The sequence below is a fragment of the Eptesicus fuscus genome, chromosome 11, assembly GCF_027574615.1.
Source record: "Eptesicus fuscus isolate TK198812 chromosome 11, DD_ASM_mEF_20220401, whole genome shotgun sequence".
NCBI classification, from domain to species: domain Eukaryota; kingdom Metazoa; phylum Chordata; class Mammalia; order Chiroptera; family Vespertilionidae; genus Eptesicus; species Eptesicus fuscus.
The window spans coordinates 57,296,019-57,312,047 of NC_072483.1; the positions used below are offsets into that span (position 1 = coordinate 57,296,019).

Below are 16,029 nucleotides of genomic sequence, written 5' to 3' on the forward strand. Positions count from 1 at the left end.
TTAAAATGAAGTCTTTAGAGAAGGACCTAATCCACCATGACTGTTGTCCTTATCAAAATAAGAAATTTGGACCAGATACATATGCACATAAGGAAGACTATGTAAGAAGAAACAGGAAAAATGCCATTAGAGTAATACATATACAAGCCAAGGAATACCAAAGATAGCTAGCAAATCACCAGAATCTAGGAAAAAGGCATAAAACAGATTCTCCCTCACAGTCCTTAGAAGAAATTAACCCTGCTGACACCTTGAGTTCAGATTTCTGGCCTCCAGAACTATGAGACAGTAAATTTTTGTTGTTTAAGTCACTCAGTTTGTGGTTCTTTGTTATGGCAGCTCTAGGAAAAGAATACAGACAACTATGGAATACAAGAAAGAATCAGATAGCAGGTAATGTACTTATAGATATCTTGAAAATCTACCTATAATAATAAAAGCATAATATGCAAATCAACCAAACAGCAGAACGACCATCTGGAAGACCATCCGGAAGACCATGCTATGACATGCACTGGCGCAAGGCCAGCCAAGGTGAGTGCAATGCGATTGGTCAACGGGCCCCACCATCACCCCACGATCACCCCGCAGAGGGAGGGGCCGGCGGGGCAATCGACTGGGGGCGGGGGGCGGCGATCGATCGCAGAGCCCCGGCCAGGTGGGCAGGGCCTCCCTCTATGGGGTGATTGATCTGGGGGCCCTGCAATTAATCGCCCCACAGAGGGAGGCCCAGGCCAGCCAAGCAATTGCACCCCGTGCCTGTCACCCACAGAGGGAGGCGACCGGTGGCGGGGGAAGAAGGGGGCAGCACCACACAGATGGCAAGCAGTGGCAGCAGCAGGAGCGGGCCCAGCTGCTGGCAGCCAGGGGAAGGAAAGCCCCGATAGGCCCTGATTGCCGGTCAAGCCTTGGGACCCTACCCAAGGGGTCCTGGATTGCAAGTGGGCACAGGCCAGGCTGAGGACACACACACCCCCGCCCCCGCCTCCATGCATGAATTTCATACACCAGGCCTCTAGCCTCTATATATAAAAGCCTAAGCAACCATTACGACCGGTCGACTGGTTGCTATGATGCGCACTGACCACCAGGAGGCAGACGCTCAACACAGGAACTGCCCTCTAGTGGTCAGTGCACTCCCACAGCCAACCTCCCGTGGCTAGCCAAACTCCTGTGGCTGGCCAACCTCCCGTGGTCCCTCCTCCCAGCCAGCCAACTTCCAACAGTCCCTTCCCCTGGCCGGCCAGCCAGCCCTGATCGCCAGCCAGGCTGAGGGACCCCACCCATGCATGAGTTTGTGCACTGGGCCTCTATTATAAAAATAAAATCGTACACAGGGACATACAGTTCTACATTCTTAATGCTCACTCAAATGCCCTATATTCTAACATACTGAATAAAGCTAAAATTCTCAAGTGACTCATTCAAAATGGGTAAGTTTAATAATCTTGGAAGTATTTAATAAGGAAAATTTAAAATGCATCTAGCCCTGGCTGGTGTGGCTCAATTGGCTGGACATCCTCCCATGCACAAAAGGTTGCAGGTTCGATTCCTGGTCAGGGCACATATCCAGGTTTCAAGCTCAGTCCCTGGTTGGAAGGGCATGTAGGAGGCTGCCAATCAATGGTCTGCTCTCACATCAATGTTTCTCTTTCCCTCTCCCTTCCTCTCTCTCTCTCTCTCTCTCCTCTCTAAAAATCAATAAAAATAGAAAGGGAGGGGTAGGGAGAGAGAGATAGAAACATCAATGATGAGAGAGAATCATTGATGAGCTGCTTCCTGCATGCCCCACACTGGGGAGCGAGCCCACAACCCTAAGCATGTGCACTGACCAGGAATCGAACTGTGACGCTCATAGTTCGACGCTCAATCACTAAGCCATGCCAGCCGGGCAATAAAAGTCTTTTAAAAAATAAATAAAAGGCATCTAAATCTCCAAATTTCTCTGAATCCATGTTTCTAGGTACTCTCATAAACTGAGAGCAGGAAACTAACTGTTCAAGCTATGACAATGACTTTAAAAATGTTTAATGTGTATATCCTTTAGCTGAGCAATTCTACCATTTTCACTTTATAAGCTCTACTGCCGCATTCAGAGCTTTTGAAAAACAAAGAAATGTCCCTTTTTTAAATGTATTTTTCATTATTGATAGTATTACAGTTATCTCCCATTCCCCCCTCTTTGACTCTCTTAAGAAATGTTCATTTATGCCCCAGCCAGTTTGGCTCAGTGGATAGAGCATCAGCCTGTGTACCAAAGGGTCCCGGGTTCAATTCTGATCAAGGGCACGAACCTTGGTTGCAAGCTCCTCCCTGGCCTGGGCCCTGGTCGGGGCTCGTGCAGAAGGCAACCAATCAATGTGTTTCTCTCTGTCTTTCCCTCTCTCCTCCACTCTCTCTAAAAAAATCAATGGAAAATATCCTCAGGTGAGGATTAAAAAAAATGTTCATTTCTAAACTTTATTTTTAATAGGTAGAAAATAGTGATGGAAGGAGACTTGACTTGGGGTGGTGAACACACAATACAATGATTGATGATTAATGTATTCTAGAATTGTACACCTGAAAGCTGTATAATGTCTACCCAATAAATTCAATAAAATTTTAAAAAACTAAAAATATATTTAATAGGAAAGAAAATAATCTGTAACATATTCACATGTAATATTTTGGGAGAGTGGTATTTCAAGTGTTCTTCCTCATCTCCCACCAACCAGTTCTGTAACCTCGGGCAAATTACTTAATACTTGTGGCCTCATTTATAAAACCATTTCTAAGAATATGCTGCCATAGAACACAGAACGAGAGAGAGAAAAGTGCCTATGTATTTTGAGGTTGGAAAGAACCTAAGAAAAGCAAAAGCACCTAAGGGAACTAAACAGACTGCCAGAAAAGTATGCTCTTCTAGGTACCCAGCCCTTCCTAAAACTATAGTCATTTAAAATGTCTTCCATAAACACATACTGCTTATATTTTCATGTTTTAATTAAACAAATAAAAATTTTATTCTTTAAGTCGCAGAACAAAATATGCAATTTAATCCCATTTACATGTTTGGACATTTAAAAAGACATGACCTTATTAAAAGTGAGTATTGCTGGGGAATGAGACTGGGAAAAGTGCAAACTTTCATTTTCTACTTTACCTCTGGATACTTTGACTTTTTATAATAACAGACTAATATACATGTTTTTTAAATATGAGGTTATTAGAAACACTGGGCCACCATTTTCCCATAATTACTAGAAATATTTAGTGGGCAATTAAATTCTACCATTAAATTCACAAACATACAAAGATTTCAGGCTTGAATTTTAAAAACCCTCAAAAACTATTTATGTGAGAGAAATATATTAAATGAAAATATTTAAAGTCCAATACTTTATTAGTATTTATTTCTGCATTTCAGAAAAATGAAGCTTTAGACAACAGATCAGGAAATAATAAACTATGGCCTGTGAGCTAGTTGCTTGTTTTTATGAAATTTTATTGGAATGCAACTACACCCATCTGTTATTGTCTACAGGTGCTCACACACTACAATGGCAGAGATGGGTATTAATGACAAAGACTATGCGGCCCACAAGCCTAAGTTTGTATCAACTGGTTCTAGATTATAAATATTTTGTCAAAAAAGATTTTGTGATTTCACACTTTAGAATTAAATACTTGAATAAGGATAATCAAGAGAGATATTTGAAATTTAAATATTTGGACATTTTAAAATTATAATGTTTTATTTTAAAAAATCTTTTATATTGGCATAAGTTAGAAATATATTTATCCAAGTTTAACAACTAGTATAAAATGTTTCTTCTATATACAACGCAACAGTAAGAAAACATTTGGGCAGATAATCTGAATAGACATTTTTTCCAAAGAGGATCCTATATAATAAAAGGCTAATATGCAAAAAGAATGAACGGCAGAACCGAACAACTCGTCACTATGATGTACGCTGACCACCAGGGGTATGCAAAGAATATGGCGGGCGTCGGCAGTAGGCGGCAGAGCACGGAACATGGCCAGTGTTGGCCATGGCGGGATGGTGAAGCAGGTGAGCGGGGGCACCAGTCCAAGGCAGGGCACCAGTCACTGTCATCGGAGCGAGCCTCTGGTGGTTACTGAAAATTCTCTGCTCCCGCATGCCGCAGTCCCGTGCAGCGTTCATACCTGCTGCTGACACCGGAGCCACCGCCCGTACCCACTGCCGGCGCCCAGCACCGGCCCTGATCTCTCGGTGCCATCAGCGGGTACAAGCGGCGGCTGCCAGCCCTGATCACCCCTCAGGGCTTCTCCACTCCCCCTGCTCCTGAGGAGCAATTGGGGCCGGCAGCCGCCTCACACCCGCTGCCAGTGACGGCCCTGCTCGCACCCACAGCCGGCGCCAGAGCTGCCGCCGTTCGCACCCGCTGCAGGTGCCCGGCACCAGTCCCATCAGCAGGTACGAGCGGCAGCTGCTGGCCCCGACTGCCCCTGAGGGCTTCTCCACCTCCCCCTGCTCCTGAGGAGCTATTGGGGCAACAGCTGCCATTCATACCCACTGTTGGCGCCGGCCCCAATCGCTCCATGCCATAAGCGGGTACAAATGGGGCCGGTGCTGTCAGCACGTGGGAGCAGCAGCAGTGGCGGGAGCGGGTCTGTAGGCAGACAGGGAACCGGGGGCCACGGAAGGAGGGGCTGGGGGCAGGGGCGCGAAGGATGGGCCAAGACCCACCCCTGTGCCCACCACAGCCTCGTGGCCCACAGTTTCTTTCAAGGTGCACGAATTCGTGCACTGGACCCCTAGTATGTGTATATGTGTATAGATAGATAGATAGATAGATAGAGATAGATAGATAGATAGATAGATAGATATAACAGGTACATTAAAAGATGTTCAACATTACTAATCACATGGAAATGCAATCAAAACCACAATGAGTTATCACCTCACACTTGTCAGAATGGCTATTATCAAAAACACAAGAGATAAGCGTTGGTGAAGATGTGGAGAAAAGGAAACTGTGCATTACTGGTGAGAATGTAAATGGGTACAGACACCATGGAAAACAGTAATGAAGATTTCTCAAAAAATTAAAGACACAACTAACTTAACATATGATCCAGCAAGTCCTCTTCTACTTATCCAAAGGAAATGAAAACACTAACTCAAAAAGATATCTCTATTCTCATGTTCACACTGCAGCATTATTTACAATTGCCAAGACATGGGAACAACTTAAGTGTCCATTAATGGATGAATGGATAAAGAAGTTGTGTGTGTGTGTGTGTGTGTGTGTGTGTGTGTGTGTGTGTGTATGCACACACTGAAATATTATTCAGCCATAAAAAAATAAATTCTGCCTTTTGCAACAACATGGATGGGCCTTGAATGCATTATGCTAAGTGAAATAAGTGAGGCAAAGAAAAACAAAGATTGTATGACCTCAATTATATGGGGAACCTAAAAAAACACACAAATAAACTCATAAAGACAACTGGTGGTTGCCATAGACAGGGAGTTGGGATTGGGTGAAATGGGTGAAGGTGGTCAAAAGGCACAAACTTCCAGTTAAATAAGTCCTCGGGATGTAATGTACAGTATGGTGACCAGAGTTAATAATAGTATATAAGAAGCAGTCCACCCACCCTTATTCACAATTTCACTTGATGCAGTTTCAGTTACCCAAGGTCAACTGTGCTCTGAAAGTATTAAATAGAAAATTCCAGAACTAAACAATTTATAAGTTTTAAATTGCAAACCGTTCTGAGTAACCTGATGCATTCTCACATCATCCCACTTGGTATGTGAATCATCACTTTGCCTAATGTACCCACACTGCATAAAATGGTACCTTCCCATTAGTCACTGTCACAGTATTGTAGTGCTTGTGTTCAAGTAACTCGCCTAACACATCACAGTGCCTTCTTCATTCACTTCATCTTATCACATAGATACTATATCATCTCTCATCACACAAGAAGGGTGAGTACAGTACAATACAGTATTTTGAGAGACGACATTCACGTAACTATTACAGTTATAACTGCTATATTTTATAATTATTATTGTTAATCTCTTATTGTGCCTAATTTTTTGTTATTAAACTTTATTATAGGTTTTTATGTATAGGAAAAAACAGTACATATAGGGTACTATCTATGGTTTCAAGCATCCACTGGGAGTCTTGGAACATATCCCCTTCAGATAAGGGGACTACTATATTATATATTTGAAAGTTGCTAAGACAGTAGATCTCAAAAAGTCTCATCACAAGAAAAATAAGTTGGTAACTATGTATAGTGATAGATGTTAACTAGACTTAGTGTGATCATTTCCCAATATATACATATATTGAATCATTATTGTAAACCTGAAACTAATGCAATGTTATGTCAATTATATCTCAATAAAAAGTTTCTTCAGTGAGTTCAAGACTATGGTTAGTTATACAAAAGAAGTCTTTTCAGTAGGTATGTAACAATGAATAATTTTTTTCATGTTAAGTAATGTTTTCATGTCAACTAAGATATTCGATAACACAATAGTAATGAAAACTATTAAGTTATTCTTACCTGTAATCTAAACCAATCTAATCTCATTCCTCTGAAATCAAACACTTCCCCATCTTCAACTATAATAAAAGAAAAAAGTTTATAAAGCAAATTAATATTTTCACAAATCTATAATCCCATTTCAAATTAGAAGAGCCAAGACAATTCCACTTCTGGGTCAATACGAGGCTATCAGTAGTTAATACACACAACATAATTAAAAGCAGGGTGTTGAAGAGATATATTTGTACATCTATGTTCATAGCAGTATTATTCACAATAACCAAAAAAGTGGAAGCAACCTTATATGCATCAACAGATAAATGGATAAAAAAATACTGTCTGATTCTACTTAAGAGTAGTCAAACTCATAAAAGCAGAAAGCATGGTAGATGCCAGGGGCTGGGGGAAGAGGAAATGGGAAGTTGCTATGTAATAGCTATAGAGTTTCAGTTTTGCAGATGAAAAAGTTCTGGAAATTGGTTTCACAACCATGTGAATATACTTAACACTATCAAACTGTACACTTAAAAATAGTAAGATAGTAAATTTCATGTTATGTCTATTTATCACAATTAAAAAGTAAAAATAATAGCTAAGTCAGTGAAATAATTTTCAAGTCCTATAAAGATGATGTTAAAGGAGACAGTTATGCTAAGAAAAGTGTAAAACACACTTTTCTCGTAAACTCTGACTCTCAGTGTGCTTACATGTCAATTTGAAGGAGCTAGAATAGAGCTCACAGAATCCAGTAAACAGACTTTGTATGGCAATTTGGATATGCCAAAGAAAAGCCATAAGTGCATCCTTTAAGTGAAAAGGTGAGTACAGCAATATAAGATATTTTGAGAGACAAACCACACTCACATAACTTTTATTAAAGTATGTTTAATTGTTCTATTTTATTATTAGTTGTTGTTAATCTCTTAGTGTGCATAATATTTAAATTAAACATCACAGGTATGTATGCATAGAAAAAAACAGTACAGTTGATCTTTAAATAACATTGGTTTGAACTGCACTGGTCCATTTACATGAATGTATTTTCTCTTCCTTGCAATTTTTTTTTTAATCCTCACCCAAAGATATGTCTTTTTATTGATTTTAGAGAGAGAGGAAGGGAGGGAGGGAGGGAGGAGAGGGAGAGAGAAACATCAATGTGAGTAACATTAATCAGCTGCCTTCCATATGAACCCCCTTACACACCCCTACTGGGAAAGGAACCCACTCCTGGGCATGTGCCCCGACTGGTAATCGAACCTGCAACCCTTCAGTGCACAGTGGCTCCAACCAAATGAGCCACATGGGCCAGGGCACATTTTCTTAATAAGGTTTTCTTTTCTCCAGCTTGCTTTATTTTAAGAATATAGTACAGCCCGGCCGGCATGGCTCAGTGGTTGAGCATCAACCTATGAACCAGGAGGTCATGGTCGGATTCCCAGTCAGGGCACATGCCCGGGTTGTGGGCTCAATCCCCAATGTGTGGCGTGCAGAAGGCAGCCAATGATTCTCTCTCATCGTTGATGTTTCTTTCTCTCCCTCTCCCTTCCTCTCTGAAATCAATAAAAAAATATTTTTTAAAAATGAATATAGTATATTATACATATAACATACAATATATGAGTTAATTAACTATTTATGTTATTGGTAAGGTTCTGGTCAATAGGAGGCTATCAGTAGTTAAGTTTTTGTGGAGTCAAAAGTTCCATCTGTGCAGGGGGCCAGCTCCCCTAACCTCTGCGTTGTTCAAGAGTCAACTGTATATATAAGGTTTAGTACGATCTATGGTTTCAGGCATCCACTGGGAGTTTTGGCACATAACCCCTGCAGATAAGGGGGGATGGACTACTGTATGTCCAAAAAAGTAAGTGATTAAATATTAATGGTCAAATCTTTTCCTTAATAATAAAATTTGAAAACCTACTGAGAAGAAAATGTGTTTTTATTTAAAAGATTTATTACCTTGCTTTACACTTAGGGAAGTCATAGTGTTAACAAAAGAAGACATGATGATTGATTCATCTTCAGGGCAAACAGAAAGATTCTGAAAAGAAACAAAAAAATAATGTTAAAATCATCTAGTTAGAAAACAATCCATAGATTCATTAACAGGTGAATGAATAAACAAACTGGTATATCCACACTATGGAATATTTTTCAGCAATAAACAAGGACAAAATGTTGATACGGGATGAATCTCAAAACATTGTGCTAATTGAAAGAAATCAAAAACAGCCATAGCCAGTTTGGCTCAGTAGACAGAATGGCAGTCCGTGGGTTTGATTCCGGTTAAGGGCACATGCCTCGGTTGCAGGTTCGATCCCCAGCCCAGGTTGGCCCGCGTGCGGGGAGGCAACCAATGTATGCGCCTCTCACATAGAAGTTTCTCTCTCTCCGTCTCTCCCCACCCCCTTCTACTCTCTATAAAAATCAATGGAAAAATAGCCTCGGGTGATGTTTAATTTAAATATAATGCACACTAAGAGATTAACAACTAACTAAATAAAGATTTTTTAAATGAAATTATAGTAAAGAATAAGAAATCATAAATTAGCCCTGCCCAAGGTGATATACTAATTTCCTGTTGATTAAAAGTCCCCCATTTCTGCCTGGCCAGTGTGGCTCAGTGGTTGAGCATCAAGCCATGAACCAGGAGGTCAAGGTTTGATTCCCATCAGGGCACATGCCCGAATTGCAGGCTCAATCCCCAGTAGGGGCAGTGCAGAAGGTGGCCGATCAATGATTCTCTGATGTTCCTATCCCTCTCTACCACTCCCTTCCTCTCTCTGAAATCAATAAAAATATATTATTTTTAAAAAAAGTGAGCCCTGTCAAAGTAGCTCAGTTGAGCTCAGTTGGTTGGAGCATCGTCCCATACACCGAAAAGTCAGGGTACCTATGGGAAGCAACCAATGGATGTTTCTTTCTCTCTCTCTCTCTCTCTCTCTCTCTCTCTCTCTCTCTCTCTCTCTCTCTCCCCCTCTCCTCTCCCCCTCTCTCTCTCTCTCTCTCTCTCCTCCCTCTCTCTCTCTCTCTCTCTCTCCCCCGCCCCTCCCTCCCCGTCCCTCCCCCACCCTACCTTCTTCTCTAACAACAACAAAAAAAGTTATATGGTATATGATTCCATTTATATGATTTTTTTTAAAGGCAAAAAGTGACCAAAAGCAGATGAGTGTTTGTCAAGTCCAAGAGAAAATCAACTACATAGATGCACAAGAAAACTTTTATGTACTGGAAATGTTCCACATCTTGACTGTTGTGGTAGTTACATGAATGCATACATAGCTGCCAAAATTCAAACCATACACTAAAAATTGGTGATTTTTTTTATTAAATGTAAAGTATACCTCAACAAAATTAGGACAAAAAAAATCCCTCTCAAATTGGCTAAAAAAAAAAAATGAAAATTTGATAGACTGCATCTGAAATAGATAATAAATTTTTTAAAAGTGGGTGCTTAGCTCACAAACAGCATAAATAATTGTCAAGACATTAAGGCCTACACAACAATGTGAATGTATATAATGTCACTATACTGTATACCTAAAAATGATTAAGATGATAAATTTTATGTATGTTTTACAATAAAAGTAATTTAACACCTATTACAATGAGCTATATTAACAGGTTGCTCTTAGTTCTAAATTTAAATTCCAGCAAACTGTTAAAAACACCATGCTTGTACTTTACAAAAGAAGAGGTGGTAAAAAGCTCAGGTGTCGAGCTAAGACACTACTTCAAATACTGGCTCTGTTACTTATGATTGTGCAATACTGAGCAAGTTGCATAAGGTCTTTTTTTTTTTTTCTCAAATAATGATAACTATATCTACCCTCACAAAGTTGTACTACAAATGTAATAAAGTAAACTATCAATAATTTGACAATTTTTAGTATAATTTTACTAATGCTATGATATTTTCAGAAAAAATAAGAGATTGTATTAACATACAGTTTACATAAAAAGGCACCAAAAAATATGGAATGACTTTAAAATGTTAACACTATAACATAAATCTGTAAAATGTATTAATAAGCATCCAACTAACCACAGCAAATTTCAAAATGACATGAGACCAGGAGTCTGGTTTACTTTTAGATTGTGACAGCATGACAGCCTCTGCTTTATACAATAGGTAATAATTATTTGACTAAAAGTGTAGCAAACAGTAGCACACAGGTTTAGATAAAATCAGCTTTTCTGGTCTTTTTTAATGGACATTCTAGAAAAAAAAGCATCTGAGCTCCATCTAGTGGATAAAAAAGAAATACACTAGCTTATGAAAACAGAAGCTGTATATAATTAAATGTAAACAATTACATGACATTTTTCTTATTTGGATTTTTAAGTAGGTTTCAAAAATATTAGGATTTCTAAGTATGGTTATTTCACTGTAAAACCAGTAACTGTAGAGTCTTAACCTTTTGCACTCGGATGTCGAGTGTGACTCGACACGGTTAGCATCGGTAGCAGTTCGTATGTCGAGCCACACTCGACATGTAGTTTCACCGCGGGGGGAAGGGGGATTTTTGTCTATTTTTCCAGTATCTTTTCTTGTTTTCATTAGCATGAAAGGACAAGTAAAATGTAAATGCCGTCTCAACTGATGCCACCACCTAAGCTTCACCAATGGCATCTTCAAAGGCTATTTGTTTCTAAGACACATCAGTCACGTGAAAAAGGTTAGACCAGTACACTAACTTCCAGGGGTAGATTATTATCCACTAACTTAGAGCAACGTTTAGATGGAAAGCTCCATATAACCACACCTCACCCTAACAAAAACACAAAGATTGTGTTGTTTGTTCTAACAGAAAAATCAAAGGAGGAAGAAGAGAGACGATTTATATTTGCAAAACATGTGAATATAAACCAGGTCTTCATGTGGGTGAATGTTTAAGAAAAATCACACCATGAAAAATTATAGAGATCAAAATTACTCTTTGAATGTATCAATAATTTGAAATATAAAAAAATCCAAATAAATAAGTGTGTATGAAAAGAAACTCCAGTTTTTTATTCTACTGCCACGCTTTGTAAAATCTGGGGTATTTAAAAAGTTAAATCCCGAGTAGAATAAAGGAATCGAGAAAAAAGCAAGCGAGTGCAAAGGGTTAATACAGTCTTAATATTAGTCTTAATATATATTCTTCCTTTATACTATATGTTACCTTACAGTAGTTTTTAGATACTGATGATTTTATAAAATGAAGCAAAATCAGATACTATTTTCCCTATAGTCAGTTAATTAGAAATAAAAATAAAATAAATTTATAATAAGATAAAAAAGACCAAATAAAGAAATTATGGAAAGCCAAACAAACAAAAAACCTAGGACAAAAATCAATCGAGAAAAATCCAAAAAAATTAGGACATTTAAATTAGGACATCTAGATAAAATATTTTTTATTGGCCATCCTCTAACACATTATGCAGAAAAATTTATCTTCTACTTTTCCTCTAATACTTAGTTATCAATTATATGTCTCCATTATCTTTTATCTCCACAGCCACTGTCCAAGTTCAAGTTCTCATCAGCTCTCATCCAGCCTACTGCAATTTTTCTTCTACTCTCTCTGCCTATTCCCTTGGTCCCCAGTAACCCATCAACCACACTGATTCAGGGTAATCTTTGTAAGTAGTAAATCTGATTTATAACTAACTTCCTCTTTTGCAAGGCCCTGTATAATTTAGTTACTGTACACCTCTACTGCAAGATAAACATTCCCTGCATTGCGTTCATTCTCTTTGTACACACTTAAATAAAATGCCTACCACACTAAACTACAACAAAATATGTTCTTCCCTCCAAATGATGATCCTCTTGACAAGATATAACTATAACTTATTTATATTTGTATCTCCACCATGTGGCACAAGATTATATTTTAAATGCTTGTTGAACAAACAAATCAGTTACTAGAAAGAAGGGAAGAAAAAAAAGGGAAAATAACATGAGATAGTTTTTACCTGCACAAGTTCATTGAGGACTACAGCATCAAAGCCAGAAAGGTACTGCACATAATACCTCTGCATTACAGGTCCGTATTTCCTTACATGTGCTCTAAGCTCTTCCATGTAAAATATCAATTCAGCAATGTGCCTTTTTTTAAATTCAAGAAAAACATTTCAAAAAATAAATTTATTGTTATCAAGGAAAATGTGAAATGCCTTTGATATTATAAGAAGTTATTTTTAGAAAAATTACTGTTAAACATTTAATGCCATTATGTTTTTAAATTATTTAATATCAATAAAGAAAGCAAAAGAAAAGCTAAGACTAAAAAACTGATAGAGGAAAATCCAAAATGAACTTAGAACATCTCATATCATTTTTAAATCACAAATAAAAGGGACTGGGAAGAAATAAGACTTTTCTTATTTCTCTGCTTCATTTATCTAACTCCTCATTGAGGGATTTGACAAAATTGACAGGAAAACATTTCAAATTTTACAGACTTGGATGCAACTCTGTAAGGATTCTTAAATATGAATTCCATAGGAAAGTCACTGGGTATAGCCAAAAAACAAGAACTTTATGACCACCTAAAGTATTAGGAAAGGAAACATTAAAAGCCATAATTTTAAACTCAAGTTGACTTTGCATTCTAATTCATATCACCTAATGCTATGTTACAAATATGCATAACAAATATGAAAAGCCCTAAAAAAGTTTTTCAAAATAATTTTACTTCAAAGGCCCCAAATTCCAGTTATAAATCAAAATATACAAAAAAAGAGTTTTAATTGTTGCTAACTTACTTATCTATAAAGTCATCTGCACTCTTCTTTGGCATGTTATCTGCATGACGAAGTAGCCAGATAATTTCATCACGGGCAAAGGATAATGCCATAAAAACAAAAAGTGCCTAATTAAAAAAAATACAAAAACATTGTTTACTCTCATGCAAAGATTAAAAACAAAACCTATTCATAGTCTTTCTCTAAGTGAAAAGTCATTGCCAAGAATTGATAAAATCAAGTTCAAAAAGACAGCGCAGACAGAAAGGAGATGACCGAAGAGAAGTTGAAAGTACGTATCAGGGAAAGCATACATATAAGCAAGAAGTGAGAACAACAATGTAGAATGGTGCAGTTGACATAAGAATTAAATCAATTACCTTGGGACCTAGCAAGCCAGGTTGATCAGAGAGGACTGTAGCCAATTCTTTCAGTGCAGACCTTAAAAATTTGCGTCTTTCTCTGTGCATTGAACCACTACAGGAAAAGACACTATTATATTCTATCTATTTCTACTAAAATTATTATTGACAATTAAATAACTTATCATTTTCGGGTGAACATCCAAAGTCTTTTTTTATGAAGCAGAACCCCTTACAAATACCATCTTCGATGTGCTTGCCATTAAGCAACTTCCCAATTTTACATTTATCCTTGCCTTTCTTGTGCTGCTTTTTGTAACCATGTTTGATCTATTATTCTTCACCTATCAAAATACTACATCCAAACTTCAAGACCAATCCTGCAAGAAGCATTTCCCAATATCCAGATGTCTATTTCTGAATAATTTCTGCAATTTTAGTACCATATAGCCTAATTATAAACAGGACTATGAAATCCTCAAAAGCAATTACTGTCCTCCTATATATATTTTTGTCACCCCTACATAGAAATCAATAAATATAACAATAAATATCTAATTTACCATGTTCTCATTTACTAAGTGTATTCCTATTACATATAAAAAACTGACTAAACAAGAGCTATATTCAATAAAAATATTGGGATGAGATCTATTTGGTCTCTTTTTCAAAAAACAGAAAGATGAAGAAAGAAATGGATAATCATAAATATTCATATACTAGGTATTTCAATAAAATGCAAAGTAGAAAAAAGTTATTCTCACATATTAACATGGGGAAAAAAACGTAAAATGTTCTAAGTATTCCAACTCGTCATATTATGCAAAATATTCAATGCTTCAAGAAAGTTTTAAAATGTATATAGGTGCAAAAAATAAGTGGACACACACAAAACATATACAAAAAAAATAAGTATCAGGAATATGCAATACCAGAAATTTAGCTGTGAGACAGATCAGTTTGAAAAGACAGATTAAAATCTCCCTCTCTACCTATGTGACCTTATGTTCTATCTCTCTCTGTTTCAGTCATCTATAAAACACAGATAATGACACCTGCCTCAGAAGATACATCTTTCATAATGCTCAGATACAGTACTTTGTTATAGAATAGTGGCAGTAAGAGACTTGAAAGATACCTAAACTAAAAGTCATTTGTATGGTACTACCTTAGAGCATTTTCATCGCACTGCAAAAATAATTAAGATCTGTCTAATTCCAAAGTGTCTAGAAACTGAGGTTATATACTTATTTCCTATTGATTATAAGTCCCCCATTTCTGCTCGGCCAGTGTTGCTCAGTGGTCGAGCATTGACCCATGAACCAGGAGGTCATTGTTTGATTCCCATCAGGGCACATGCCCAGGTTGCAGGCTCAATCCCCAATAGGGGACATGCAGGAGGCAGTCAATCAATGATTCTTTCTCATCATTGATGTTTCTATCTGTCTCTCCCTTTCCCTTCCTCTCTGAAATCAATAAAAACATATCTTTAATTTTAAAAGTCCTCACTTCTATTACATTTTACATACCATCAATATGAACTCACTTCAACAAAATGCTTTAAGAAATTCTTCTTGATTAAAAGTACCACAGATAAGATAGAAGTACTTACGCATGTGACACAGCCGCCTCTTTGCATTCTCTTATGTCATTAATACGTTTGTTATAGCTATGTGCAAAAAAAAAAAAAAAGTTGGAAACATGTTGATCTTAATTTGAGCAATAAGTCAAAATAATTTAATCAAATACTAAAAGTCGGTTAGAACTGACATGTTATCAACAAGAAAAATGCCCTCAAACTTGAAATGCATGGAAGGGGTCTACCCACATCTTTCCTAGCCAGCACCTTATGTATCCAGAAAAGGCTTCCTAGATAAATTTCATAATATATTAGGTCCAACAATAAAGTTCACAATGTAGATTTTTACTTTATTAAATATATTCCCTTAAGCTCCAATAGAGACATTAAAATTATACTTCTGATGTAATTAAGTTGTTTCTAAAAATTTAAAGTTCTGACAAAGCTATTACTTCTGACTTTTTATCACTTCTGACTTTTTATGCTATCTCAAAAGCATTAAAAAAATTCTGAAAGGACATATACTCGTGATCAATACTAAAGATTATTTAGGGATAGGGGCTCTGTGATGGAGAACACTGAGGCAGGAAAGCATTTGATTACTTTAAATTAAATGAAACAACACCAACATCAATTAGTTTAAAGGTGCCATCTGAAAAATAAATGCTAATAAATATATGCCAACTTCATGCATACTAAATACAAAAACTCAAAATTCCTCAAATATTAAAGAAACCTATCTTCCTGAAAACCTGGCTAAAACCACTTGACCCTAAGAACTTCAACTTCTAAATTAAGAATTCTAAGATT

At 37.3% G+C, this 16,029-nt stretch overlaps 1 protein-coding gene and 1 long non-coding RNA gene across 4 annotated transcripts in view; one reads left to right on the forward strand and one right to left on the reverse strand.

Annotated features, from left to right (window-relative positions):
* NCKAP1 (NCK associated protein 1) overlaps nt 1–16,029 on the reverse strand; it is a 94,111-nt gene that overhangs the window by 30,778 nt on the left and 47,304 nt on the right. For all 3 annotated transcript variants that reach the window (XM_054723236.1, XM_054723237.1, XM_054723235.1), the window contains exons 10-15: nt 15,253–15,309; nt 13,659–13,755; nt 13,300–13,406; nt 12,508–12,640; nt 8,500–8,581; nt 6,559–6,617 (exon numbers count right to left, since the gene is read on the reverse strand). In XM_054723236.1, the coding sequence (XP_054579211.1) occupies nt 6,559–6,617; nt 8,500–8,581; nt 12,508–12,640; nt 13,300–13,406; nt 13,659–13,755; nt 15,253–15,309 (535 nt within the window). The remainder of the gene's footprint in view (nt 1–6,558; nt 6,618–8,499; nt 8,582–12,507; nt 12,641–13,299; nt 13,407–13,658; nt 13,756–15,252; nt 15,310–16,029) is intronic.
* The window catches only part of LOC129150725 (uncharacterized), a 40,373-nt gene that overhangs the window by 20,415 nt on the left and 3,929 nt on the right, over nt 1–16,029 (forward strand). Inside the window, exon 2 of the long non-coding RNA XR_008557463.1 lies at nt 340–393. This is a non-coding gene — a long non-coding RNA (uncharacterized LOC129150725). The remainder of the gene's footprint in view (nt 1–339; nt 394–16,029) is intronic.